This window comes from Myxine glutinosa, chromosome 1 (genome assembly GCF_964187855.1).
Source record: "Myxine glutinosa chromosome 1, kmMyxGlut1.1, whole genome shotgun sequence".
NCBI lineage: Eukaryota > Metazoa > Chordata > Myxini > Myxiniformes > Myxinidae > Myxine > Myxine glutinosa.
This window is the reverse complement of record NC_136261.1, coordinates 363,195,620-363,222,293: the sequence shown is the minus strand read 5'-3', so window position 1 is coordinate 363,222,293 and position 26,674 is coordinate 363,195,620. Positions and strand designations below refer to the sequence as shown.

Sequence of the window (26,674 nt, the reverse complement as noted above, 5' to 3'; positions counted from 1 at the left end):
AAGGTCTCACAGCTGACAATGCATATCAGAGCAAAAACCAAGCCATGAGGTCGAAGGAACTGCCTGCAGAGCTCAGAGACAGGATTGTGTCGAGGCACAGATCTGGAGAAGCCTACAAAAAAAATTCTGTTGCATCGTAGGTTCCCAAGAGCACAGTGGCCTCCATAATTCTTAAATGGAAGAAGTTTGGAACAACCAGGACTCTTCCTAGAGCCGGCCACCCGGCCAAACTGAGCAATCGGGGGAGTAGGGCCTTGGTAAGAGAGGTGACCAAGAACCCGATGGTCACTCTGGCTGAGCTCCAGAGATCCTGTGTGGAGATGGGAGAAACTTCCAGAAGGACAACCATCACTGCAACACTCCACCGATCTGCGCTTTATGGCAGAGTGGCTAGACGGAAGCCAAACAGTTCAATCTTGGTTTCATCAGACCACAGAATCTTGTTTCTCACAGTCTGAGAGTCCTTTAGGTGCTTTTTTGCAAACTCCAAGCGGGCTTTCATGTGTCTTTCACTGAGGAGAGGCTTGTGGGCTTCCCCAGATCTGTGCCTCGACACAATCCTGTCTCTGAGCTCTGCGGGCAGTTCCTTCGACCTCATGGCTTGGTTTTTGCTCTGATATGCATTGTCAGCTGTGAGACCTTATATAGACAGGTGTGTGCCTTTCCAAATCATGTCCAATCAATTGAATTTACCACAGGTGGACTCCAATCAAGGTGTAGAAACATCTCAAAGATGATCAAGAGAAATGGGAGGCACCTGAGCTAATTTTCCAAGTGTCATAGCAAAGGGTCTGAATACTTATGTCAATGTGATATTTCAGTTTTTTCTTTTTAATAAATTTGCAAAATTTTCGAAAATCCTGTTTTCTCTTTGTCATTATGGGGTATTGAGTGTAGATTGAGGGAAAAAATGAATTTAAACGATTTCAGCATAAGGCTGCAACATAACAAAATGTGAAAAAAGTGAAGGGGTCTGAATACTTTCTGAATGCACTGTATGTATGTATGTATATATATATATATATATATATATATATATATATATATATATATATATATATATACATATATATATATATATAAATATATATATACATACATACATACACTACCAGTCAAAAGTTTTAGAACACCTCAATTTTTCCAGTTTTTATTCAAATTTACGCAGTTTAATGTCTCAATGTACTCTAAAATTAAGCATAGAACAAATAAACAATTGGAGATAAAAAAGAAATCAGAATCATTTTGTTTAACAAAATTTTATTTTAAATTTTTGACTCAGCAAAGTCGCCACCTTTTGCAGATATAACCGCCGAACACACTCGTGGCATTCTTTCTGCAATGGAAATCAAATATTGTTCGGGAAGTTCTTCCCAACACTGTTGCAGAAGTTCCCACAAATGTGTTGCACCTGTAGGTTGCTTTGCTTTCACCCTTCTGTTAAGTTCATCCCAAACCAGCTCGATGGGGTTTAAGTCTGGAGACAGTGCTGATCATTCCATGATTTGAAGCCGACCGTCTTGTTCTTTTCCTCGAAGGTAGTTTTGACATAGCCTGGAGGTGTGTTTAGGGTCATTATCTTGCTGTAGGATTAACCCCTGACCAACCAGGCGCATACCAGAGAGTATTCCATTGTGCTGCAAAATGTTGTGGTAGCCCTTTTGGTTCAGGGTGCCAGTCACTCTGTGCAATTCGCCGACTCTGGATCCAGCAAAAGAGCCTCAGACCACCACGCTTCCTCCTCCATGTTTGACATTTGGTGTCACACACTGAGGAACCATCCTTTCGCTTCCTCGACGGCGTACAAAATCCCTGCGTGATGAACGAAAGATTTCAAATTTTGATCAATCAGTCCAAAAGACCTTCTTTCTTCTTCAATAGTCTACTGGCAGTGCTTCACGGCCCAGGCAAGCCTCTTTTTCTTATTTTGCCATCTTAGCAATGGCTTTGTTACTGCCACTCGACCTGTCAAACCTGCAGCTCAAAGTTTTCTCTTCACAGTTGAAACTGACACTTGCTTACTTCAACCAGTGTTAAGCTGTGCTTGAAGCTGTTGTCCTGTGAGCCGCCTATCACACAAGCTATTGACTCTCAGAAACTTGTCTTCTGATTCTGTTGTGGCTTTGGGTCTGCCAGACCTCTTCCTGTCAGAGTTTCCTCCAGTTTCCAAGTGCCTTTTGATGGTGTAGGAGACTGTACTCACCGACACCTTGGTTTTCTTTGCAATTTCTCTAAAGGAAATACCTACACTTTTAAGGGTTATAATGGACTGTCTGACTTACTGCTTACCTTTGTACCATTTCAGGTTATTCACTGGACTTGAATTGCTTAAATTTCAATAAAAACTGGAAAAATTGAGGTGTTCTAAAACTTTTGACCAGTGGTGTACATACATACATACATACATACATACATACATACATACATACATACATACATACATACATACATACGGTCCTCGGTTAACATCGTAGTTATGTTTTTCAAAACATGACATTAAGTGAACCAACGCTAAATGGATCAATCTATCTCATAAAAATTTATGTAAATAGCGGGAGGGGGAGGGGGTGGGGGGAGTGATGTTCTTTCACCCACTTTAAATGCATCACATATAAGTAAATTCACACACTTTTTCATTGTTTATATATTCTGTATTGTACATTGTAATACAGTACTGTAAATAAATGTAAAATAAGCTACAAACTAGAACAAGTACAGATACATTCAAAGTACACCGCCCCCATGCCAAATAATTAAATATCCTACAGCGCGGCATTGCCGGGGCACCTCCGGCGCCCGGCAATACCGCAGTGCAGCTCATAGAGCCTGCATTGGGAGGGAGAGGTGTACACTAATTGATTGATTAATTGTATAATTAAAATCAATAAAAGATTATCACAAAATATTTTCTTAATCAATTGGCTAATAGCATAACTAAACCACTAGTGCTTCATCCGAAGATGTATCTTTTAGAAATTTAATTAAATAAGTCAGTAATAAAAAATTAAAAAATTAATTGATTAATCAATAAATAATTAATTGATTAATCAATAAATAATTAATCGATGAAATGATTAATCAATAAATCAAAAATATCCTTGATAGCCACATCACTTGGTCACTGTCATGTCCAAATATTAGCTTGCCAGCTCAAAAGGTGCCTGAGATATTGGCCAAATGAGAAAGAAAATAAATAAATGATTAATAATGAAAATAAATAATAATCATTAAAAAATTAAATTATTAATCAATTCGGTCACAGAACACATAAACCACCACCATTTCATCAGCATCTGTAACTGTTTTTTTTTTTTTTTTAGTGATTAATCGAATAATTAATCGCTTAATTGATTAATTGATTAATTAATAAATCAAAAATAGCCTTTGCAGCCAAATCACCTGGTCATTGTCATGTCCAAATATCAGCTTCCTAACAAAAGGTGCCTGAGTTAATGGTCAGAAGAGAAAGGAAATTTAATTAATTAAATAAGTACTTAATTAATCGCTAATAATTAAATAACTCCTCAATTAATTGATTAATCAAAAAACAAAAAATACTGTTTTTGACAAAGGACTTGCTCACTATTGTGCCGAAATTTCAGCTTCCTAGCTCAAAGGATGGCTGAGATATCGCCCGGACAAACAAACAAACAAGAAAACAAACAAGTACAGATACATACAAAGGACACCGCCCCCATGCCAAATAATTATATATCCTACAGCGCGGCATTGCCGGGGCGTCTCCGGCGCCCAGCAATACCGCAGTGCAGCTCATTGACGCTGCATTGGGAGGGAGAGGTGCACACTAATCGATTGATTAATCATATAATTAAAATCAATAAAAGATTATCACAAAATATTTTCTTAATCAATTGGCTAATAGCACAACTAAACCACTAGTGCTTCATCCGAAGATGTATCTTTTAGAAATTTAATTAAATAAGTCATTAATAAAAAATTAAATAATTAATTGATTAATCAATAAATAATTAATCGATTAATCAATAAATAATTAATCGATTAAATGATTAATCAATAAATCAAAAATATCCTTGATAGCCACATCACTTGGTCACTGTCATGTCCAAATATTAGCTTCCCAGCTCAAAACGTGCCTGAGATAATGGCCAAATGAGAAAGAAAATAAATAAATTATTAATAATGAAAAAAAAAAAAAATCATTAAAAAATTAAATTATTAATCAATTCGGTCACAGAACACATAAACGACAACCATTTCATCAGAATCTGTAACTGATTATTATTATTATTTTTTGAGTAATTAATCGAATAATTAAATAATTAATCGATTAATTAATAAATCAAAAATATCCTTTGCAGCCAAATCACCTGGTCATTGGCATGTCCAAATATCAGCTTCCTAACTCAAAAGGTGCCTGAGTTAATGGTCAGAAGAGAAAGTAAATGTATAAGTACTTAATTAATCGCTAATAATTAAATAACTCCTCAATTAATTGATTAATCAAAAAACAAAAAATACTGTTTTTGACAAAGGACTTGCTCACTATTGTGCCGAAATTTCAGCTTCCTCGCTCAAAGGATGGCTGAGATATCGCCCGGCCAAACAAGCAAGAAAGAAAACAAACAAACAAGAAAACAAGAAAACAAGAAAACAATCAGAGTGAAAACTGAGTACTCCCTTTCAGCGTGCGTCATTGCCAAGCCCCCTTCGGTGCCCGGCAATGACGATTTGCAATGCCTGGAGATGGCATAGGAAAGGTGCGGTGTACAACAAACAAGAAAGAAAGAAAGAAAGAAAACAACCAGAGTGAAAACTGAGTATTCCCTTTCAGCGTGCGTCATTGCCGAGCCACCTTCGGTGCCCGGCAATGACGTTTTGCAATGCCTGGAGATGGCATAGGAAAGGAGCAGTGTACAACAATGTGACTGTTTCGCCAATATGCCTCCGCATAGTCCCACTACGGGTAGATGCCATAACTATGCATATGTATGGGTAGGGGATCACGTTTGTGAAGTTTCGTGTTGATCAGATAAGGTTTGTTTTTCTATCCAAGATGGCTGCCAAACCACGTGACCTATGACATCATAATTTTCAATCTATATGCAACAGTGCTGTTAGATGATCTCTGTAAAATTTCGCATCGATAGGGTGAGCAGTTTCAGAGATATAATTATTTAATATTTTCCTGCAATCCAATATGGCTGCCAAACCATGTGACCTATGATATCATAAATTTAATATTTTAATACAAATGGGTCATAGATCATGTGCATGCAATTTCAGATTTTTAGGATAAGGAATTCGATTAAAACATTTTTGGCTGGTATACCACTTCACCTATGATGTCCACATTATCATGCTTTTGTTCCCCATTGGCAGTACTTGACAGTGCCAAGTTTCAAATTTTTCCATTCAGCGGTTTCCGATAATTTTTTTAAAATTATTTGCTCTTAATCCGAGATGGCTGCCATACCACATGACCTATGATGTCACAATTATCATAAAAACATTATGCATGGGTGTCACTCCTACCCTGAAAGTTTCGTCTCAATTGGACATGTGGTTGCTGAGAAAAACGAGGTTTAGCCCGTACGGACGGATGGACCTATGTATGTACTGACGGAGGGACGGACGACCCGAAAACATAATGCCTCCGGCGACTTTGTCGGCGGAGGCATAACAATCACCCTTTCGTACAATAGAACTATCTACTGGTGGATGGTGGAGAATGGGATGGTGGTGAGTCACTGAGACCCACAGGATTCTCCCCACTTGCTGTGACGTGAAGGCTTCTGCTGCCTATTGAAATGACCGTCTTCCTCCCTCCAGAAAAACAAATCATCATTGGTTGGTCGATTACTTGCTGCTCTGCCTCTTCTTTTCTTTATAAACGTAGTAGTAGTACCGAAAACGTTCCATGACATTTATATGTCATGACAACGTAATACTTAGTTGTAGGTAAATAATCACGACGTTCTGTGAAACCTTGGTACCTAATTAGTATCAACGTAATGACGAAACAATGTTAACTGGGACGACGTTAAGCGGGGACACCCTGATGTATACCTTGAAACCTGCGAGGGCTCCGTTTCACATTCTGAAACCCACATGTGGATATAACATCCAATGACACGCAATGTGCTCATCTTGTTCAGAGAACATTGCACACAGCGAATCCATATTTACTCCACGAACGTATCGAAACTCCAACTGATTCGCATTCCCTTTTGTCACTTCCCCTTCACCCCACGGCATAAAAAGAGATTTTACTTGGCAGCAAACGATCAACATTTTGGCTTTTGTGCTAGTTTGCATTATGTTTTACAGTAAACTTATACAAAAAGCTTCAAAATATTGCCCTAATACACCTAATAAACCCAAAAACCAGATTTTTCATGAAGCCAAAATGTTGTGCAAATGTTCTTTATAATCGATAGCAACATCCATTTACGGAATCACAAATACACAGACAATTGTCGAACATGAAACCATAGAAGAAAAAAGAACAGCTTTTAGAGACCAGTTTTCCCCGCAGAGCAGGGGTTGGCCTTTTTCGGGCACCGTGGTCCCCTTTTTGAAGCGATGTTTTAGGGGCGGATGAACTTCCTGCCGCCAACCCTGTTAGTCGCCTCTTGCGACACACAGAGAATTACCAGTGAACTGGTACTCAATTTGCCGACCTCGGAAGGATGAACAGGCTGAGTCAACCCGCTTGGTTTGTTAATTCAGCGATCGACCGGGATTCGGAACCCAGGATCCTAGGATCCCAAGCCGGCACCCTAACCGCTAAGCCAACACCAGGCTCCGAACATGAAACAATGCTGAGAAATATAAAAGTACCTCTCCTGAAGTAGTTTCCAAGATGCACCAATATCAGGCCAAGCAGGGCTGCCTTCAGTTACCGAGCAGTATTGAGTGCTTGCTTAAGTGCTTATGCCACTTGTCGAGCGCTCTACAAAGAAACTTGGTGACTGAACTTCCCATGCTCAGTAATGCAATGACATCATCGTTCAGCGAGCACTTCCTTCTCCACTAGTTATGACGTCTGCATGGGCTTGGGAGGAAGTAAATGTTGAAAATGGACAGGAGTTGAAGGCTTGAAGAGGAAGGCGGAAGGAAGAATCAGATGGGGAGGAAGTATATTAAACCTTATGCCTGTTAGCACACAGATTATGAGGACTTTTTTTTTTTTTTTTGGATACAAGATCGAGGCTCGTGGAAGAGCTAACATTAATCACATAAAAACAAACTGACACAAAACATAAGATAAAGGGAGCGGGAGACAAGATGAGGAGAGAGAGGGAAGAATACAAGTACAACATTTAAGAGCAGGGACATCGGGAGATCTGTGGGAGGGAGAGGGCTTGGGGGTATGGGGCATGGGAAGGGGGGGGGGGGGTGGGAGAGGTCGAAAACACATGGACACTGCTAGGACTTCCAGGAAAGAAGTCGGTATTTCAAAAAAGTGGATCTGGGGTGAATTAACGGGGGTGGAAAAGATCAAGGTTTTGGATGGAGGAAGATAAGAGATGGTGAACAGCTGTTTTAAATACCTGTTTGTTTTAAAGGGAGGAGTGGGATTGAAGAGAGTGAGGGAGTTTGTTCCAGAGGGGGGAGAAAAGAGGAATGAAAGAGTGAAAGACTGTTTATTTGTTTCAAAGATAAGATTTGTTCATGTAATTACAGATTTTCTCGATCGTTTACACACATTTCCTGAAACTGTACCTCATTTCTCAAAACCATAAACGCAAAACAAGTCACCGTTTCTCAAAACTTCAGAAACCTCTGTTTAAATGTAACACTGTGATCAAAACTATGCGTTTTCCCCTCAAAATGACATGTTGCATCCAAATCACCCACACAAGACAGCAAATGAATCGACCTCCATGAATACCAATCGCACACTGTTGTGATAAATGAAAGACACCATCATGAAAATCTTTAGTTGTCAGTATGCTTTTGCCTTTTTTTTGTTTCTTTTTTTTTTAGCTCAACTGTAACGAAGTTCAGGGGAGCTTATGGGATGGTGTGTCGTTCGTCCGTCAGTCCGTCCATCAGTCCGTCCGTCCGTCCATCCATCAGTCCGTCAGTCTGTCCGTCAGTCCGTCCATCAGTCCGTCCATCCATCCATCAGTCCGTCCGTCAGTCCATCCGTCAGTCCGTCCGTCTGTCCATCAGTCCGTCCGTCCATAAGTCAGTCCGTCCGTCCGTCCATCAGTCCGTCCGTCAGTCCATCCGTAAGTCCGTAAACACTTGAAACTTCTTCTCCGAAACCGCTGATAGGATTGCGACCAAATTTGGCACAAATGATATTTGTTGTGTTGTGACTAAAGTTTGCTCACGGCATTACAAATAATCTGGGTCTAAGGGGGTCTACCGGGGGTCAAAGTGGATCCAGGTTTGACCCCCCAAAATAGGAATTTGCTTTTTCCTCTGAAACTACACAAACTATTTCGATGAAACTTGAGCACAACCTTCACCACCCGTGATGTACCAAAGTTTGCTCATGGCATTAAAAAAAAAATTGGGCCCTATTGGGGTCTACGGGGGAGGGTGGGGGTGGAGGTAGAAGGGGAGGGGGATTGCCTCCCAAAATAGGTATTTGCTTTCTTCTAAGAATCTGCACATACAATTCTTATGAAACTTGACCACAACGTTCCGTTCATCAGCCGTAATGTACCAACGTTTGTTGCCGGCATTTACAAAAATCGGGGTCCACAGGGGGGAGGTCATGTTGCCCCCTTCCAAAGTAGGTATTTGCTCTTTTCTCTGAAACTACATACACAATCTTAATCACCTGTGATTTAACAATGATTGTTCAAAGCATGATAAAAATCGGGGTCTGAGGATGTATACGGGGTGGGGGGGGGGGGGGAGGGGGGGAGTTGCCCCCCAAAATAGGTATTGTTTTGTTTGTTTGTATAAAGTCGTATGATTATGTTAGTATGATTCTACATGCTGCCCTGTCTTCGAGAAACCATTGATATTGGTTTAAAATACCTTTAGTCAGTGTGGTATACCGTTTATTCCACCAGGTGAGCGCCAGGGGTATTGCCTCTGCATGTTTTATGCCTCCGCTCCCAAAGGTGGAGGCATTATGTTTTCGTGTTGTCTGTCCGCACGGGTTAAACCTCATATTTCTCAGCAACCACATGCCCAATTGAGACTAAACTTTCAGGGTAGGAGCAATACCCATGCAGAATGTTTTTTTTATGAGACTTGTGACATCATATGTCACGTGGTATGGCAGCCATCTTGGATTAAAAGCAAATAATAATAAAAAATTCTCAGAAACCGCTGAATGGAAAAAATTTGAAACTTGGCACATTGTCAAGTACTCCCAATAATGGGGAACAAAAGCATGATGATGACGACATCATTGGTGAAGTGGTATACCAGCTATAAATGTTTTAATCGAATAACTTGGCGTCATCTTTGACCAAACCCTCTCCTTCGACAAATACACTAAACAGATCACAAAGTCAGCCTTCTTTCACCTGAAAAACATTGCCCGTCTCCGCTCATCCCTCTCCTCCACGGCTGCAGAAACCCTCATCCACGCCTTCATCACCTCCCGTCTGGACTACTGCAACAGCCTCCTCTATGGTTCACCCTCAAAAATCACCAATAAACTCCAATACATTCAGAACTCCGCTGCCCGTCTACTCACCCATTCCCGGACCCGTGACCACATCACCCCCGTCCTTTACAAGCTTCACTGGCTCCCCGTCCCCCAGAGAATCCAGTACAAAATCCTCCTCTTGACATACAAAGCCCTCCATAACCTGGCCCCATCCTACCTGGCTGACCTCCTCTCCAGACACACTCCCACCCGCAACCTCCGCTCTGCTGGTACCAACCTCCTGACCCCCCCCATCCGGACCAAATTCAGATCCTGGGGGGACAGGGCCTTCTTCATCGCTGCTCCCACCCTCTGGAACTCACTACCTCACACCATCAGAGACTCCTCCTCACTCACCACATTCAAAACATCACTAAAGACCCACCTGTTCAACACTGCATTCATCATTCAACCCACAGCATTTAACCCCTGACTATCTCTTCTCCTTCTCCCTCCTTTTGCTTTAAATATTTCCCTATTGATTCTTGTCTTTTTGCAATTGTTGTTTTCATGTATTGTTATGCATTATGTTTTCCACTCTGTCAAAGCACCTTTGGGCTTCTTGAAAAGCGCTATACAAAATAAATGAATTATTATTATTATTATTACTAGGGCATTGCCCGTACTATATCTATATCTAAAATTATATCCCCCCCCTCTATTTACATGAAATGGTTTGGTCCAAAGCGAACGGCTTGCGAGTACGGTGACAATCCCCCCCCTCTATTTACATGCAATGGTTTGGTCCAAAGCGAACGGCTTCCGGAGTTTGGTAAAGAAATCGCCATCGCGTGCACAAACGCGCAGGAAAGCGAATGAATCGCAAATTCGGTTTTATTAGTTTTAAAACATAGTTTAACGCCAACATAGTTTGCAAACGTGAAATAAATGAATACGCTCTCAAATGTGCCATCCGAGGCAGAGTGTGTCCTCCACGTTCGGCACACGCGATCGTTCGCTGCTCTCTGATTGGTTGAATCGTTTTTTGGACATAGCTCGGTAAGTAATTGTCCGATTAATATGAAACCTTGAAAAGGCACATCCTCGGGTCCCCAGCAATATACCTGGCAAGTTAAAAGTATATCGGACCCGTGGTTGTCGAGAAACAGCGGTCACAGACAAACAAACAGACGTACAAACGTACAGACGTACAGAGATTACTGGAATTATAGATAGATTATTATAACTTATCCTAAAAATATGAAATTGCATGTACATGATCTGTGACCCATTTGCATTGAAATATTATATTTATGACATTGTAGGTTTATTAATGATATTTATGACATTGTTTGGCAGCCATATTGGATTTAACCTAAAACCTTAAAAAACACCTCCTCCCAAACCACCGAAGCGATCGACTCAAAACTTTACAGATGTCATTGACTCAACATGTTGATTAAAAGTTGATCGAGAAAAACAAAAAAATTGGATTGAAGGAAAATATTAAATAATTATATCTCAGAAACCGCTTACCCTATCGATGAGAAACATTACAAATGTCACCTGACACGATTGCTGCATATAGTTTGAAAATGTCATACAGTCGTGGCCAAAAATATTAGAACCCTTGCACATTTTTCAAATAACTCAATTTTCTCTCAAAATAAGTTAAAACTGAAATCAGGAAATCAGAGCTGTCTCCCTCGACATATCACGTGCCTTCGATACGGTCTGGCACCCAGCTCTGCTCACCAAACTCTACTCCTATGGTATCCATGGAAATCTCCATGCATGGCTTGCGGACTTCCTCTCTGGTCGTAGTCAACGTGTGGCCCTGAATGGATTTCTCTCATCTCCCCTTCCTGTTCAGGCTGGAGTTCCCCAAGGCAGTGTGCTGGGCCCTGTGCTTTTTCTGGTCTTTATCAATGATCTCTCCGACTCTCTGGAAAATCCTCTCTATCTCTTTGCTGATGACTCCACTCTCTGCCGCTCCATTCCTCTTCCCTCAGATCGGCAGTCTGCAGCCTCCTCACTCTCTGAAGACCTGGACAAAATCACAGACTGGTCAAACAAGTGGAACATGTCTTTCAATCCTGACAAATCTCACACTCTTACTATGTCTCTCCGAAAAGATCGACTGGACAACCCTCCCATCTACTTTCTCAACAATCCTCTCCAAGAAGTTCTGTCGCTGCAGCTTTTGGGTCTCACTATCTGCCATGATCTTTCTTGGGAAAACCACATTTCCAAGCTGGCCTGCAAAGCCAGTCGCCGACTGGGCATCCTCCGTCGTGCGAAGTCCTTCCTTGGCACACCTGAGCTCCTCACCACGTACAAGGCTTTCATCCGCAGCTCAATGGAATACTGCTCTCCCCTCTGGGCTGGTGCTCCTGCCTCACACCTAGCTCGTCTTCACGCTGTTGAAAGCAAAGCATTCAGAATCATTGGAATCTCCCGTGATGAAGCTAACTCCAAGGGCCTCTCACTCACTCACCGCAGGCAGGTTGGTGGTCTTTCCGTCTTCTACCGACTCCTCTCCGGCCTTGCTCCCCCAGCTCTCTCTGTGCTCTGTCCCCCAAATATTCCTACAGGTCGCACAAGATCTGCCAGCAAGCCTCTGATGGTTAAACTGCCGAAATCTCGGCTCTCTGCTCACCTTCACTCCTTCATTCCTCTTTTCTCCCGCCTCTGGAACAAACTCCCACACTCCCTTCAATCCCACTCCTCCCTCCAGGTCTTTAAAACAGCTGTTCACCACCATCTCTTATCTTCCCCCATCCAAAACCTTGATCTTTTCTACCCCCACTAATTCACCCCAGATCCACCTTGTTTGTAATTCCAACTTCTTTCCTGGTAGTCCTGGCAGTGTCCATATGTTTTATGCCTCTCCCACCCCCTTTCCCATGCCTCCCCCCCAAAGCCCTCTCCCTCCCACAGATCTCTCGATGTCTCCATGTCTCTCGGTTCCTGCTCTAAAATGTTGTGTTGTGTTGTGTTGTGTTGTGTTTGTGTCCTTCCCCCTCTCTCCCCATCTTGTCTACCGCTCCCGATGTTATTTGTTCTATGTGTCGGTTTGTCGGTTATGTGTCGGTTTGTCGGTTTGTCTTTCTGTGTGATAAATGTTCGCTCTTTCACGAGCCTCGATCTTTTATTAAAAAAAAAAAAAAAAAAAAAAAAAAAAACTGACAAAAGTATTTGGTCTCCACAATTCTTTATTTCACTGTTAATATTACTGACCATTTGTTTTTGATTCAGAACTTAATATATCGTTTAAAATCAGAAAATAAAAGGAAATGGTATTGACAAAATTATTGACACCCTGGACTTAATATTTGGTAGCACAGACTTTGGACAAAATAACTGCAGTCAAGCGCTTCCTATAGCCATGAATGAGCTTCCTATACCTCTCTACTGGCAGTTTGTCCCACTCTTCTTATGAAAACTGCTCCAGTTCTCCCAGATTTGAAGGGTGCTTTCTCCCAACTGCTGTTTTCAGATCTCCCCACACGTGTTCAATGGGATTTAGATCTGGACTCACTGCTGCCCACTTTACATCAGAACAGTCCAGCGTTTTTTCTTGAACCATTCCTGGGTGCTTTTTAAAGTGTGTTTGGGGTGATTGTCCTGCTGCAAGACCCATGACCTTCAACGGAGACCCTGCTTTCTGACACTGGATTAAACATTGTGCTCCAATATGCCTTGGTAATCTCCTGATTTCATGATGCCATGCACACATTCAAGGCACCCAGTGCCAGAGGCAGCACAGCAACCCCAAAACATCACTGAACCTCCTCAATGTTTGACTGTATGAGAGGTGTTCTTTTCTTTGAAGGCTTCCTTTTGTTTTCTGTAAATATAGAGATGATGTGCTTTCCCAAAAAGCTCTAATTCGGTCTCATCTGTCCACAGGACATTCTCCCAGAAAGGTTTTGGCTTGTTCAGGTGTTTTGGAAAACTCCAGTCAGACTTTACAGTGCCATGGGCCGTGAACTTCCTGATAACATTGCGTACGGTGGACACAGGAACATCAAGGTCTCTGGAGATGGACTTGTAGCGTTGAGATTGTCCATGCTTGACTACAATGTTGTGTCTGACCTCCTCAGACAATTCTCTGGTTTTGTTTCTTTTCTCCATGCTCATTGCGGTACACACAGTGACACAAAACAGCAGAATGACTCCTTTTCTCTATTCAAACTGGTTGAATGAGTGATTTTTATATTGCAGGCACCTGCAACTCACCACAGCTGAGTTAAATTCCAAAGTAAAGGAGAATCACCTGCTTGAAATCTAATTACAATTGTATTTCTAACAATTTCTAAAAGGTGCCAATAATATTGTCCGGGCCATTTTAGGATTTCTGTGTAGAATAAGCTAAAATTTAGTCATTTTTTCAGCTTTTTTTGTTTTGTTCTACTGCAAACCAAAGAAATACATACCTATGGGAAGATCATACGTGTTTGGAAAGCATGAGAAGGTAAAGAGTTCCATCGTTTGGCAGCGGTGGGGAAGAAACAAAGATTTCACAGTCCGGTCCAGTTTCACAGTGACAGTTTGTCCGCATAGAACGTGCGTGCTTTTCTCAGCAAGTATTGGCCTAATTGACAATAAATTTTCACCATAGGAGTGCCTCTCCCTGTAGAATATTTTAATAATAATCATGACGTCATACATCACGTGGTTTGGCGCCATCTTGGAAAAACCGAAAAATTTTGCACCTCTACATTTCTGAAACCGCTTCATGGAAAAAATTGAAACATGTCTCATTGTCAAATACACCCCATGGGGAACAACAGATATTCATGATGTTGTCATCGGTGCCTTGATTATGACATCATAATTAAAAACAAGTAGTTAGACAATTGGACAAGTCATAATTAGACAATTAGACAAGCTCGATCTGATCAATTTGAAATTTATTGAGCATGATATTGTTACGGATACGGAGTACGGCTCTTCCCCTTAGCAAGAGGTGGTTAGCCCCTTGTCTTGTTAAGCTGACCGTCTCCGCTCCTGAAGCTACAACGTCCTTCCCGGACTGACGGTAGGTAGGGTTTGTTAGGCCTAGGGGTTCGCTACGTACCTAATTACTACCGCCAGCCAGGAACGAGAGAATAACTTCTGCTCGAACCACGGTTTTAGATGGACTAGTTGCCGAGCGGTTTTAGCAACCCGAAGTTCGAGTCGTTTAGCAAAGACTAACCCGATCCTGAACGTTGGCCAAATCGTGCCACAGGTGTTCAATGATGGAAACCTCTAAAACGAACGGATGTGAAGAAAAGAAGGCAGAGTAAGGAGGAACAGGAATTTATTACTACTATTTACACAATCAAAAGTAACCAAGGAGAAGGAAAGAAACGAAAATAAAGACAGAAGGATGGAAGGATCAGAAGACACAGTGCAATTATTAGCTTATACAGACTTACTTAATCCCCAGGACAAGACACACAAAACAAACTCACGTACACGAATGGGGAAATGCAGATTGGATTGGCTGGAGGGAGAGGAAGGTGGGACCACGAGGCTGGAAGGTTTGGCAGGGCGCACAGCAAATAGGTCCTCTCCGGGCTGGAAGCGAGCAAGGCAGCGGTGACACACGTATCTCGTTCGTTGCACGTGGCAGGACTGGTTCTTGCCTCGACATGCCTCGGGCTCTCTCTTGGTCTCTCTTGGCACCACCCTCTGTATCTCTTGCTGTATCTCTCTCCTTTGCGATTTTGTCGCACGCATATATCATACCTCAAGCGCAGGTGTGACACGCCCTCGTCTGTTTGGGTACTGCCCTCCCCCGTGCTCTGTTTCGTGACCTTATATGGCAATGCCACGGTCTTGCTACCTTATTTGGGCATGGAGTCGAACAGCGCACCCCTCGTGGCGAGCCACGGGCTTGTATCCTTATTTGGGCATGCGGCTGAACAGCCCCGCCCCTCGTGGCGCGCCCTGGGCTTGCCTCTTCCCGGCGACCCCGCCCTTCCTGTCCAAACAGAGCACGGAGCACATATTCATCATAGCAGCGAATGCCGCTTCCAAAGCCAGGCCAGTTGAGGGGGCGCGCACCCCATGCTTGTCAAGCTGCTTTACCCAGAGAGGGAGAGTTTGGCTGGGAAATGTAATTATTGAAGGGGAGCTATCCTTATTTGATTCGGTGCAATGGAGTGTCAATTACTGGGCAACAGAGCCTTAAACTACATAGAATAAGAGAATAACTATTTAGAGGTTCGAAGATTGGCTAGGTGTATGCGATGAATTAACTAAGGGGACGACCTTTGACCTTTACAATTATGGAGGTATTTACACAAATCACAGGATTCTCAAATCCATTACAATATATTCAAAAATTGTACAGGATGATTAAATTGATGACGTCTCCAGTCACGTGGTTTGGCAGCCACATTGGATTGAGCATAAATATACGTCGTCAATAAACTATAGTAAGGGCATTTTATGAGATATTTCACAAATCTGTTAACTAAATTGTTACCAAAAAATTTCTTCACCATTATGTTTGTAAAGGTGTGTAATAACATGTGTTAAAATGTTGAAGTTCAACTCCGGTGGGAAACCCAGAAAAAAAGCTGTTGAATTCGGGTGCCGAAAAATTATTTTCGAGAATTTTTATTTTTTTTAATCGGCCCTTAAGTAACTTATGAGGGGTCAAATAAGGGTTTTTCATGATTCCGAGTTGATTGTTAACATTTATATTTTCACTTTTACATTTACACACAAAGTAGCTTTTATTTCACATACATATATAATACTCAAGAGTTATTTCTCATTCACAATGTCAGAAGTTTCAACAGTCATTGTCTATGTCTTCTTCAGACTCAACAACATCATGACTGCAGTTTCTGCATGTAATGCCATTACAGACTCCACAGGCCGAGATGCACGTGACCCCATTCTTCTTGCAGCTGCATCGCCGGTTGCTGCAATCTCCATGACAATTACAGCTCGTGAACTGCAATAGCTCCTCAGGAGCCGTGGGGTCCAGTGTTGGAACTGGCTCATACCCATGCACACCTATTGTCCATCCATAGTCACTGGGGTTCAGAGACATGCTCTGTAGAAGGATCCAGTCCCGGGTCTGCAGGTAGGCACGGAGTGAATGTTGTGCAGCTGCACCCTCTGTTGGAGGTAGAGTCTCTGGTTTGATCACTCCTGCCGCTGCCTTCCTTGAGAACATGTTGTACCGAATTTCACCCAATGTAGTATCTCGTCCATGGTAAATGTACTTGAAAATCGCAGTACCAGCCTGAATCACTGTTTCCTTGGTGGCTTCTGTGTCAAGGAAGATGTCGATGTACTCAGCCGCATCCCCTTCGCAAAACCTAAAAAAAAGCACCAGGTCTATGTCAAGTAAAGTATAATGTAAAACAGAAATAAAATAATTATTATTTTTAACATTTATACTATGATGACAATGATTATAATTATTATTATTGTTACGGACGCGGTTTAGATGTTATTTTTGACCGAGCGGTTGGTATGCCCGCGACCGAACAGTTAATCCCCGACTAGACCCCGATTCCACCCAGACGTTGACCAAATCGCGCTATGCTAAATCAATGATGGAAAGGACACAACGACTGGGATAGATGAAACGACGCAAGGGTACAGTTCTCAAGACCTCCGGAGGAGGGTATAATTACAGTGGTGGAGAAAAGGGGATAGATTACACGGTAGTGAGGTAAAGACACAGAAGAGATAGGCACTTAAATACCGTCTTATCTTAACCCAGACAGACCACAGACAAACGGAACAAGGCTGACTTACACAGGGATTGATGGCAGGAAGGGACAGGTAGTCGATAGCACAAGGTGCACCTTGGCTCGGGGACAGGATAAAGCACGGTTCAGTCCAGAGATGCGGGGAGGCCTCACAGTGCTCGGAGGGTACGTCTTGCTTGCTCCAAGCTCAGCGCGCATCTGACGTCACCTCCCTCTTCCTGCGCATGCTCAGCGTGGAGTGACACGCCCTCGGCTGGTTGGCTCCGCCCCCCTGGGGCCGGTCCGCCGCTTCCATTGGGTGCGGGGGGTTACCGGGCTCCGCCCTTGACGAGGAGCTGACAGGGAGCCCCTATTTGGTAACCCCGTCGAGCACATGTTCGATGGCGGCTCGTTGGGAAGGCCTCATGCCCTCCCAACACACCCTACCAACCAAGCCGGAGTGAGGACGCGCACTCCCTGTGCACGCCGCCGCTGTTGCTGTTGTTGTTGTTGTTGTTGTTGTTGCTGAACCGTGAGGAAGAGCTGCGGGAAGGTATTGGGAGGTCCTAAACTTCCTAACGGTGCCATACAATCACATTTTGGTGCAACGAAGGGTCAGAATTAATGGAAACGAGTCCTTAACTGACATAGACTAAGAATTAACTAGCAAGCTGTCCTATAGTTGTCTTACATGAGATGCGGTGAACCTGGGCACGACATTTAATGGGGGAAATAGGGGGAGGTCGGGTCTACAGAGTGTTGTTTACAGAAAATGGGACTAGGGAATGGGGGATTGGGGATAGTTGGGAAGTATTGAGGAAATAGGGGAATATTTACAAGCGGATATGGATGGATGCAAATCCCATATCCGCAACATTGCACCCTTCTCTACCTCGGGGCGTCCCGACCCGATAAATTTTTACCTACTTTAGTGTGGCACTCAGATGTAGTTCCCTCTACTATTAACTCAACCCTGAGTGCGACAGTTTTACAGATGTTCACAAATGAGTAAATATGTCCCCCTGCGACGTTGCACCCTTCTCCTAACAGAAACACACCCACAGGATAACCGAATCGCGGAAAGCATCCTCAAACTAAACATACAGCCGGTAGGGAGCATCATTTATACAAGACTGATATTTACACTACGATCCAGGACCTGTTCTTTGAGGAACACATGCAGATGTTATGCATAGGGAGAGCACGCATGCCAGCATCGATACACCAACCCACGAGTGCCCTGTGGCCCTACGGCCTTTAATAATGTGCAGAGCACCCCGTCCAAGCACCAAAAGCACCAACCCATTACGCACAGTCAGCACCATCCGGTGCACCAATAAAGTGTTCATAAAAATGCACAATTAAGTGTCCATGGTCACCGGTGGTGTCGCAGCCGGCCGATGTTCTGCCGCTGGTCTTGCCTTCTTGGAGCGCACTTGGCCTTCTGGCTTCTTTAGAAATAAAGAAAGGCGCCAACCGCGTCCATTTCTTAATTGTGGCCGTCAGGGGGCCAACTAAAAGTGGTTCACCTGTATGGCATAGGTGCCACGTTGACCCAGAGGTCCATCCACGGGTGGTGCTTGACCGCAAAAGAACTGCGGTCCATTGTGGGCGGCCACAAAAATTGCGGCCATATGGTGTATCGATCCAGGCAGCAAGCAGCGGAAGTACAGGCCCACAACTGCGGAGCCAGCACCTCTCTCTCCTCTCTCTCTCTGCCCCAAAGCCAGATCCTCGGAGGTGGGAGACAAAAGAAGACAAGTGAGTAAGGTGGTAAGGGCGCAAAAGTGCACGCAATTCAAGGTAATGCACACTGGGGGCACATGGGAACCAGATGAGACAGGTACGTTCCTACCGTACGCCCCCCCCCCCACCAGGTAACCTACATTGCCCCTCCCTTACCCCTTACTGTATCCACAAAACACAACACTACCCATAAACATCTACTTTACACATCAACAAACGTCCCTACTGTCTTCCCCGTTCCTCCCATAAACCAAATTCGTCTTCTCTCCCTCCTAACCAATCAAATTTGCCATTTCCAACTCTCATCAAAATCTGCCATCTCCAACTCATCATCAGTCCCTCCTAAGGAGGGAGAGATGGAATCACCCCAATGTCTTATCCACGTCGTGATACGTCTCACAAATCCAAACAGCAATTCTCCTTTCCTGCAACACAAAACAAAGAAAACACAGGTGTGGAGTCATCATCATCACCTCAGGCAAGTGGCTGCGTATGGTGCGACAGGTTCATCAATCCTAACTATTTCCTAAATGACTTTAACAACTTTACATTACCCGGGGTCTTTCTCCTGCCAAACCATTGGCCCTCATTACTCTATGTGGTTCGAAGAACCAAAATCCCATTGACCATCTGTGGTGCTTCTCAAGTTGGGGTCTCACTCCCCCGATTCATCACTCGGTGCCCCCGCACAATTTCGGTGGCTGGGTCGTGTGACGCTCCTAGCTGGTCTGCCCACCTGCACACCTCCACCACTGTTGTTGCCTACCGAGCTCACCTGCTCCTCACCCTAACCTAACTAACTGGGGAAGGCCCTCTCGCACTCTCACCCCCTCAGTGCCCTCTCTGGCACGGGCTGCCCGATCCACACCCGGGATCCTCAGGCACCCACTGACACTAACGGCTCCCAGAGCCCACCTGCGGCCTCACCTGGCCGACATCTAACAGTGGCGGAGTGCCCAACCATTCACACTCATACTAACAGGCCACACGACCAGCCAATTTCACCACACCAATGCACCCATCCACAATACCATTCTGCAACCGCACCACAAATGCCAATATCCAACCACAATTTACCTATACCTTCTAACTATTCTTTAAACTACCCTCCCCGGGTACTCATGAAAAGGGGTCCACTCTTCCCCCATCCACACCTTCGCACCATGCACACCACTCCGTACCACTTACTCCAACTCTCTCCACACCACTCATTCTCTGCTCCATATATTCCACACACCTGCACTTGCACACCTGTGCTCTCATACTTGGTGCCGCCTGCACCCTTCTCTCCCCCAAGCGCATTCGCGCTGATCCACAACACTCACTACTCATACACTGCTCCACACACCTGTCCAGTTCTCACACAGCATCATCTCATCTAACTACTCCCCTCTGAAACTTGCGCTTCCCAGTCGTCCCTTTAAACTATTGCGCTCCCTCGTCATTATCATCCACTCTAATCTACCTGCGTCCCCTCTACAGGTATCCTTGTCACTAACTAACCTTAACGTTACCTAATGCCATCTTCGCTAGATCCCTACACACAATATCCTAACCCACCCGGGCTAGTTTTCACTGCCATACACCCCATAATCTATAGCGCATCTGCCCCCTTTTTGTGAGGGATGACAGAGTTGCCATCCCACCACATCGGGCATCTCCCACTACCAATTTTGCACATCAAATTTCAACAAATCAAAAATTTGCCAATCACTGCCCATCATCTGCCAATCATTACTGCCAATCCTTTGCCAATCATCAAATTTTGTTTTTCTAATTTCGGGGCCAAAACACTATCCTCGCCATTACAGTCTACTTACTACTGCCTCTCGGTGCGCCAATTCACTTCTACAGCTCGGCTTCGTACAGCCAAGCCATGAATGCGGGTTGTTTGGTGCCAGCGGCTGGATTCGTCCCGCATTCGGTGCAGGGAAGGAGGTTTACCCGGGCCGAGGTCCCACGCACCATCTCGGCATGGAGCCATCCCATGGCCCGATCTCGACCTGCCGGAATGCCTCAACAAAAAGTGGTCGCCATGACGACCCTTCCTACCGGGCTGCCCGCTCCGCCTAGTGGAGCACGGACGCGGCCGTTCAAAGCGAGGCCCAGCGTGGATCGCGTACGGCGGTCCTTTCGAACCCGCCGTGGCTCGGATCCCCGCTGGTTCTCGCGGCACGCGAAGCCCGGCACGCACCGAGGGCCCGATTCGGCTATAAGTCGCTCTAACCGCTAACCCGGTTACCGTCGATGCCTCACCTGCATGCTTACATGCATACGCTACCCCTTTCTTGCTCATACATCCAGCCGTTTCCCTGCTCTTGGTCATTGCACCTTCTCTTACACACCCAGGTACACTCATTCCACTCACAGACGTGGTCACACACCTGACCACCGAACACCTTGGCACACATTCGTCGCTCGCACACCTCACCAACACACCTCTTCGCGCCCCCTCCTCGGTCACCTCCTCTGTGACGATCACAGGTGTGCTCTCACTCGCACACCCAACCACGTGCCTCACTACCAACTCAAGTGTGCATTCCCACACACTCTCTACCATTCCAGGTGTGCTTCCTTTCTCACCTGTCACAACCAACTCACACTCCGTGTCACTCTTACTACTCTCACCTCCACTCTCGACAGCGCACTCACCCTTACTCTCGACAGCGCACTCTTTCCTCATGCACCCGTCCGTTACACACCTTTCTCGCGCACACTCTCCCGTTACACCCTCTGTAACACTCACCACAGGTGTACACTCTTCCTTACTTTTGACAGCGCACTCTTTCCCCATGCACCCCAGAGTCGGACTTTCTCGCACACCTCCTTTTTCGCACACCAGACCTGTCGCACACTTCACCAACGGCCTCTCACGAACACCCGGGTCCATCTCGACCCCCAAGCTCATTAAATCACCTGGCGCATCATACGCACGACCATATTGGTCACCACTTACACCGGGTCCTCTTTCTCTTCGCTTCTCCTCCATCACCTGCGAATCCCTCATCCGGTTAATGAGCACATCATCACGATCCGAACACAGACTTTGGACCAATTCTTTTACTTCCTCCTTTATCTCTTTCTTATCCTCTCTCCGTCGCTTCTTAATTTCGCTCACCCCTTCTTCCACTTCTTCTAATTTCTGCTTCACCTCCTTCATCTCCTCGTGCACCCCCTTAAGTTCTTCCTCTAACTCCACCTTATTTTTTTCTATGTGCTCCTGCACCTCCCGCTCTTTAACCTCCATCACCTCTACCACCTTGTTCATTTTCCTCGTCAGGTCCTCATGTACCGACCGTCTGACACTCTTTTTTAATTACCCCTACGTCCTTTTTCATCTCCTTCTGTGTCGATTTTAAACCCTCTATTACCGCTGTGTTCTTCTTTACCTGGTCCCCCAACTCCTTTTGTCCCACTGTCAGTTGTTCTACTCCCAGCATCAACTCCTCTATACCACCTTGCAATTTTACAGTCCCCTTTCTCACCTCCTTCTCCATGCGCTCCTTACAGTGCCTCACCTCCTCACGCACTCCTCCGACCTCCTCACTCACACCTCTTCTGATTTCCTCTCCCATCACTTGCATCTCCTGCCCAGATGCCACCCTCATCTGCTCCATTTCCTCCCTGTGAGCATCCAATTTAGTTTCTACCCCCATTCTGACCCCCTCTATCTGCTGCCCCATTTTTTTAACTTCCCTTTCCGCTTGGTCCCTCATGTCCCTCAATTTGCCTTCCATACTGTTTTCTAACCCCTGTAACCCCTTTTTCATCCCTTCCATTTGATTCTCTTGAGCGGCCATTCTGTTTTCTACCCCCATTAACCCATGTTTCACCCCTTCTATTTGATTCTCTTGAGCGGCCATTCTGTTTTCTACCCCCATTAACCCATGTTTCACCCCTTCTATCCCATTGTCTAACCCCTCAAATTTCTTGTCTATTCCCTCAAATTTCTTGTCTAATCCCTCACCGGTACCCCTCGCTTCGTCCCTCATTACCCCCATTTGGCCCTCCAATCGCTCACCCAGTCGCTCAATTTGGCTCCCCATACTCATCTGTGCAGCTGCCTGTAGCTGCGCAATGAGGGCCTGCATGTCAATCCCTCCCACTTGTGCAGCGGGCGCGGCCGCCGTAGCCATCTGCGAGGCGCCATTTTGCGCGCCCGTAACCTCGTGCGCGAGGATGCCATTTTGCGAACCTGCCGCCCTCACTGCTTCGCTCTCCTCATGTCCCTCAATTTGGTCCTGGATCGACCCTGCCTCACTCTCCTCTACCGGAACCCAGCCGTCTTGATCTCCCATAGCGCGACTTTCAAAATTCGGGTTTTTTGTAAAACAAAATCAAATTTCGGTGTCTTTATAATTTTGACCAAATTTTTTCCTAGATGTTTTAAAAAAAATTTGGTTCGGGCCTCGAATCCCACTCCTGACACCAATTGTTACGGACGCGGTTTAGATGTTATTTTTGACCGAGCGGTTGGTATGACCGCGACCGAACAGTTATTCCCCGACTAGACCCCGATTCCACCCAGACGTTGACCAAATCGCGCTATGCTAAATCAATGATGGAAAGGACACAACGACTGGGATAGATGAAACGACGCAAGGGTACAGTTCTCAAGACCTCCGGAGGAGGGTATAATTACAGTGGTGGAGAAAAGGGGATAGATTACACGGTAGTGAGGTAAAGACACAGAAGAGATAGGCACTTAAATACCATCTTATCTTAACCCAGACAGACCACAGACAAACGGAACAAGGCTGACTTACACAGGGATTGATGGCAGGAAGGGACAGGTAGTCGATAGCACAAGGTGCACCTTGGCTCGGGGACAGGATAAAGCACGGTCCAGTCCAGAGATGCGGGGAGGCCTCACAGCGCTTGGAGGGTACGTCTTGCTTGCTCCAAGCTCAGCGCGCATCTGACGTCACCTCCCTCTTCCTGCGCATGCTCAGCGGGGAGTGACACGCCCTCGGCTGGTTGGCACCGCCCCCCTGGGGCCGGTCCGCCGCTTCCATTGGGTGCGGGGGGTTACCGGGCTCCGCCCTTGACGAGGAGCTGACAGGGAGCCCCTATTTGGTAACCCCGTCGAGCACATGTTCGATGGCGGCTCGTTGGGAAGGCCTCATGCCCTCCCAACACCCCCTACCAACCAAGCCGGAGTGAGGACGCGCACTCCCTGTGCACGCTGCCGCCGTTGCTGTTGTTGTTGTTGTTGTTGCTGAACCGTGAGGAAGAGCTGCGGGAAGGTATTGGGAGGTCCTAAACTTCCTAACGGTGCCATACAATCACATTCTGGTGCAACGAAGGGTCAGAATTAATGGAAACGAGTCCTTAACTGACATAGACTAAGAATAACTAGCAAGATGTCCTATAGTTGTCTTACATGAGATGCGGTGAACCTGGGCACGACATTTAATGGGGGAAATAGGGGGAGGTCGGGTCTACAGAGTGTTGTTTACAGAAAATGGAACTAGGGAATGGGGGATTGGGGATAGTTGGGAAGTATTGAGGAAATAGGGGAATATTTACAAGCGGATATGGATGGATGCAAATCCCATATCCGCAACATTATTATTAGTATTAGTATTATTTGCCGACGTAATAGTAGTATTATCATTATTACCTGGCAAATAGAGTTGTTTTCCCATGACCAGCGATTGCAGAAACCGTATCACACCCCGTGAAGGCGTGACAGAAGAGCAGGTAGCTCTTCTGTGTTTCGGAGAGAGATTCTTTGATCTTTCGGACGTCATAAGAGCCGTTTGATGTGGTTAAGAAGAGTGGATGGTGGCTGTCTGAGCTATGGTGCACCAGCATTACCAGCACGTCTGCATCTTCTGCCCGCACCTGAAAATATAACAACATGTACAAAGCATAATGAACCGTTCAAGAACAGATTTAACTTTTCAACAGTGTGAATTCTCTTATTTTTAAATTACCCCATCTCCCCCCGGGCTCCATCCAATAGTTATACTAACTGAAGACACAAATGGTACTGACCTCAACAGAGCCATCTGAAGCAGCAGCCAATGCCTATCTCACAATTGAAGTGTCAGCATCATTGTCACACTGCTCCACAGTGATGTGATGTTTTTGGAAGGTTGAAGAGAGAAGGTGGATGAGCTCACTCTTGTTATGAGTGTTGTCCAGAAACTTTGCTCTTGGGGTCCAGTTGGACATATCCGGTCGAATCTGGAGATTACAGCAGGAATTCTTGGTACGCCGGATGTGGTCGTGATCTTTTGGTGATCTGCTGTAGCCATCAAAGACCACAATGATCTTCTGGGAGCAGTGGCCCAGATACTGCACGTAGCTCAGGTAACTGTTGGCGATCTCCTGCCAGGTCTGACGTTGTTCCCACTTCACCATGTAGACAAGCCATCCGCCATCAATTACGAGGGTGCAGCAGGGTTGGTTAGTCAAGTCAAGTGGATCAGTTAACGCCTTCAGGCTTGTATTTGAAAAGTCTGCCTTGTTTGCCTTGTTCATCTTCTGATCTTTGTTGCTGAACAGGGACAATGGGAAGGGAGTCAGCTCATACTGTAAGCTTGTCTCAACTGTCATATCCCGCTGGGCGAAAATGATCAGTCGGTTGAACAACTTTAGTGAGTCAAGGTGAATCTTTTTCTCGTTGACCAAGGGAAATTTTCTTAGTGATGACAGGGCTTTTATCTTTGACTTGACATCCATGGTCGACGTCACTGACTGTCCATCCAGCTTGATCTGCATCTCCATCCCAACTTCAGCTGCTCTCTCAGCATTGACTGCGTCATCTCCAGTGCTTGTGAATCCTGTTGAGAAAGACACGAGCAACTCCTTGTCTCTATCGTTGTCGAATGGCTTGATCTCCTCAAACCATTTTAGGACAAGTTCAACTGCCTCTGCATCTCGCTTCATCTGTGTCTTGGCAAGGTCTCTGTGGACTGGAACATGTTTACTGACGTCCTCCTCCATCCGCCGGTTGACATCAGACAGGTGACTGAGGGTGAGCACCCAGCATTTGTGGCCAGAAAAACTGTTTCTCATTCTTCCTCTGCTCAGTCCACCTTGTGACTTGGCTGCCTTCATTAATGTCTGCTCAATGCAAATGTCACACCATGTGCCGGACCACTCATGACTTGAGTAACGGACAACGTGGTTCCCGTGGGCAGTGAGACGTTCTAAGGTGTCTTTGTAAGCAGGCAAAGTTTCTAGTTCCTTCATGAGTTGACAGTACAGCCGTGCGCCCTTGGCATACTGATGATGGCCTGCAGCGGCAAATATGTGAAGCATCTTGGTAACAATGCAGGACAGATGCCCATTGTGGTCTGCAAGTCGCTCGGTTCTGATAAAGACCTTGATCACATCTACCATGTGGTGGTACTCCACCCAGAGTGCAGGTGTTCTTCCTCCTTTTGCGAGTCGTTTGAAGGTTTCTTGTTTCTGCTTGTTTCAATAAAGTTGAGTATCCCTTTGGAGTTGCCTGTATGAGCCTTTCAGCTGGTGTATCCGAGCGTGCACAGATGAAGCAATTGAGCACAGGTGGAGTAACGTCTTCATCCATATTGCTAGACTCCATGTCCTGCAAAGTAGAAAATGAGATATATTTAGAAATTATTTTTCCACAAAGGAGTGTCTGTGGTGAAATATAAATGTTAACAATCAACTCAGAATCATGAAAAACCCTTATTTGACCCCT

At 45.2% G+C, this 26,674-nt stretch overlaps 2 protein-coding genes across 3 annotated transcripts in view; both read right to left on the bottom strand.

Moving 5' to 3' along the window:
• LOC137414232 (tripartite motif-containing protein 14-like) overlaps positions 1 to 7,013 on the bottom strand; it is a 48,495-nt gene extending 41,482 nt beyond the window's left edge. The window contains exon 1 of one of the 2 annotated variants that reach the window (XM_078769985.1): positions 6,823 to 7,013. The gene's annotated coding sequence lies outside the window, so the exon portion shown is untranslated. The remainder of the gene's footprint in view (positions 1 to 6,822) is intronic. The other variant, XM_068099716.2, reaches the window with a different exon arrangement.
• A 9,142-nt stretch (positions 7,014 to 16,155) lies between these two features.
• On the bottom strand, positions 16,156 to 25,731 carry LOC144893213 (uncharacterized). The gene is made up of 4 exons (XM_078782902.1): positions 25,156 to 25,731; positions 24,997 to 25,029; positions 24,620 to 24,843; positions 16,156 to 16,872 (listed from the first exon to the last, which is right to left on the bottom strand). Exons 1-4 carry the CDS (start codon positions 25,729 to 25,731, stop codon positions 16,338 to 16,340), a joined length of 1,368 nt encoding a protein of 455 aa, XP_078639028.1. The 3' UTR covers positions 16,156 to 16,337.
• Positions 25,732 to 26,674: the final 943 nt, after the last annotated feature.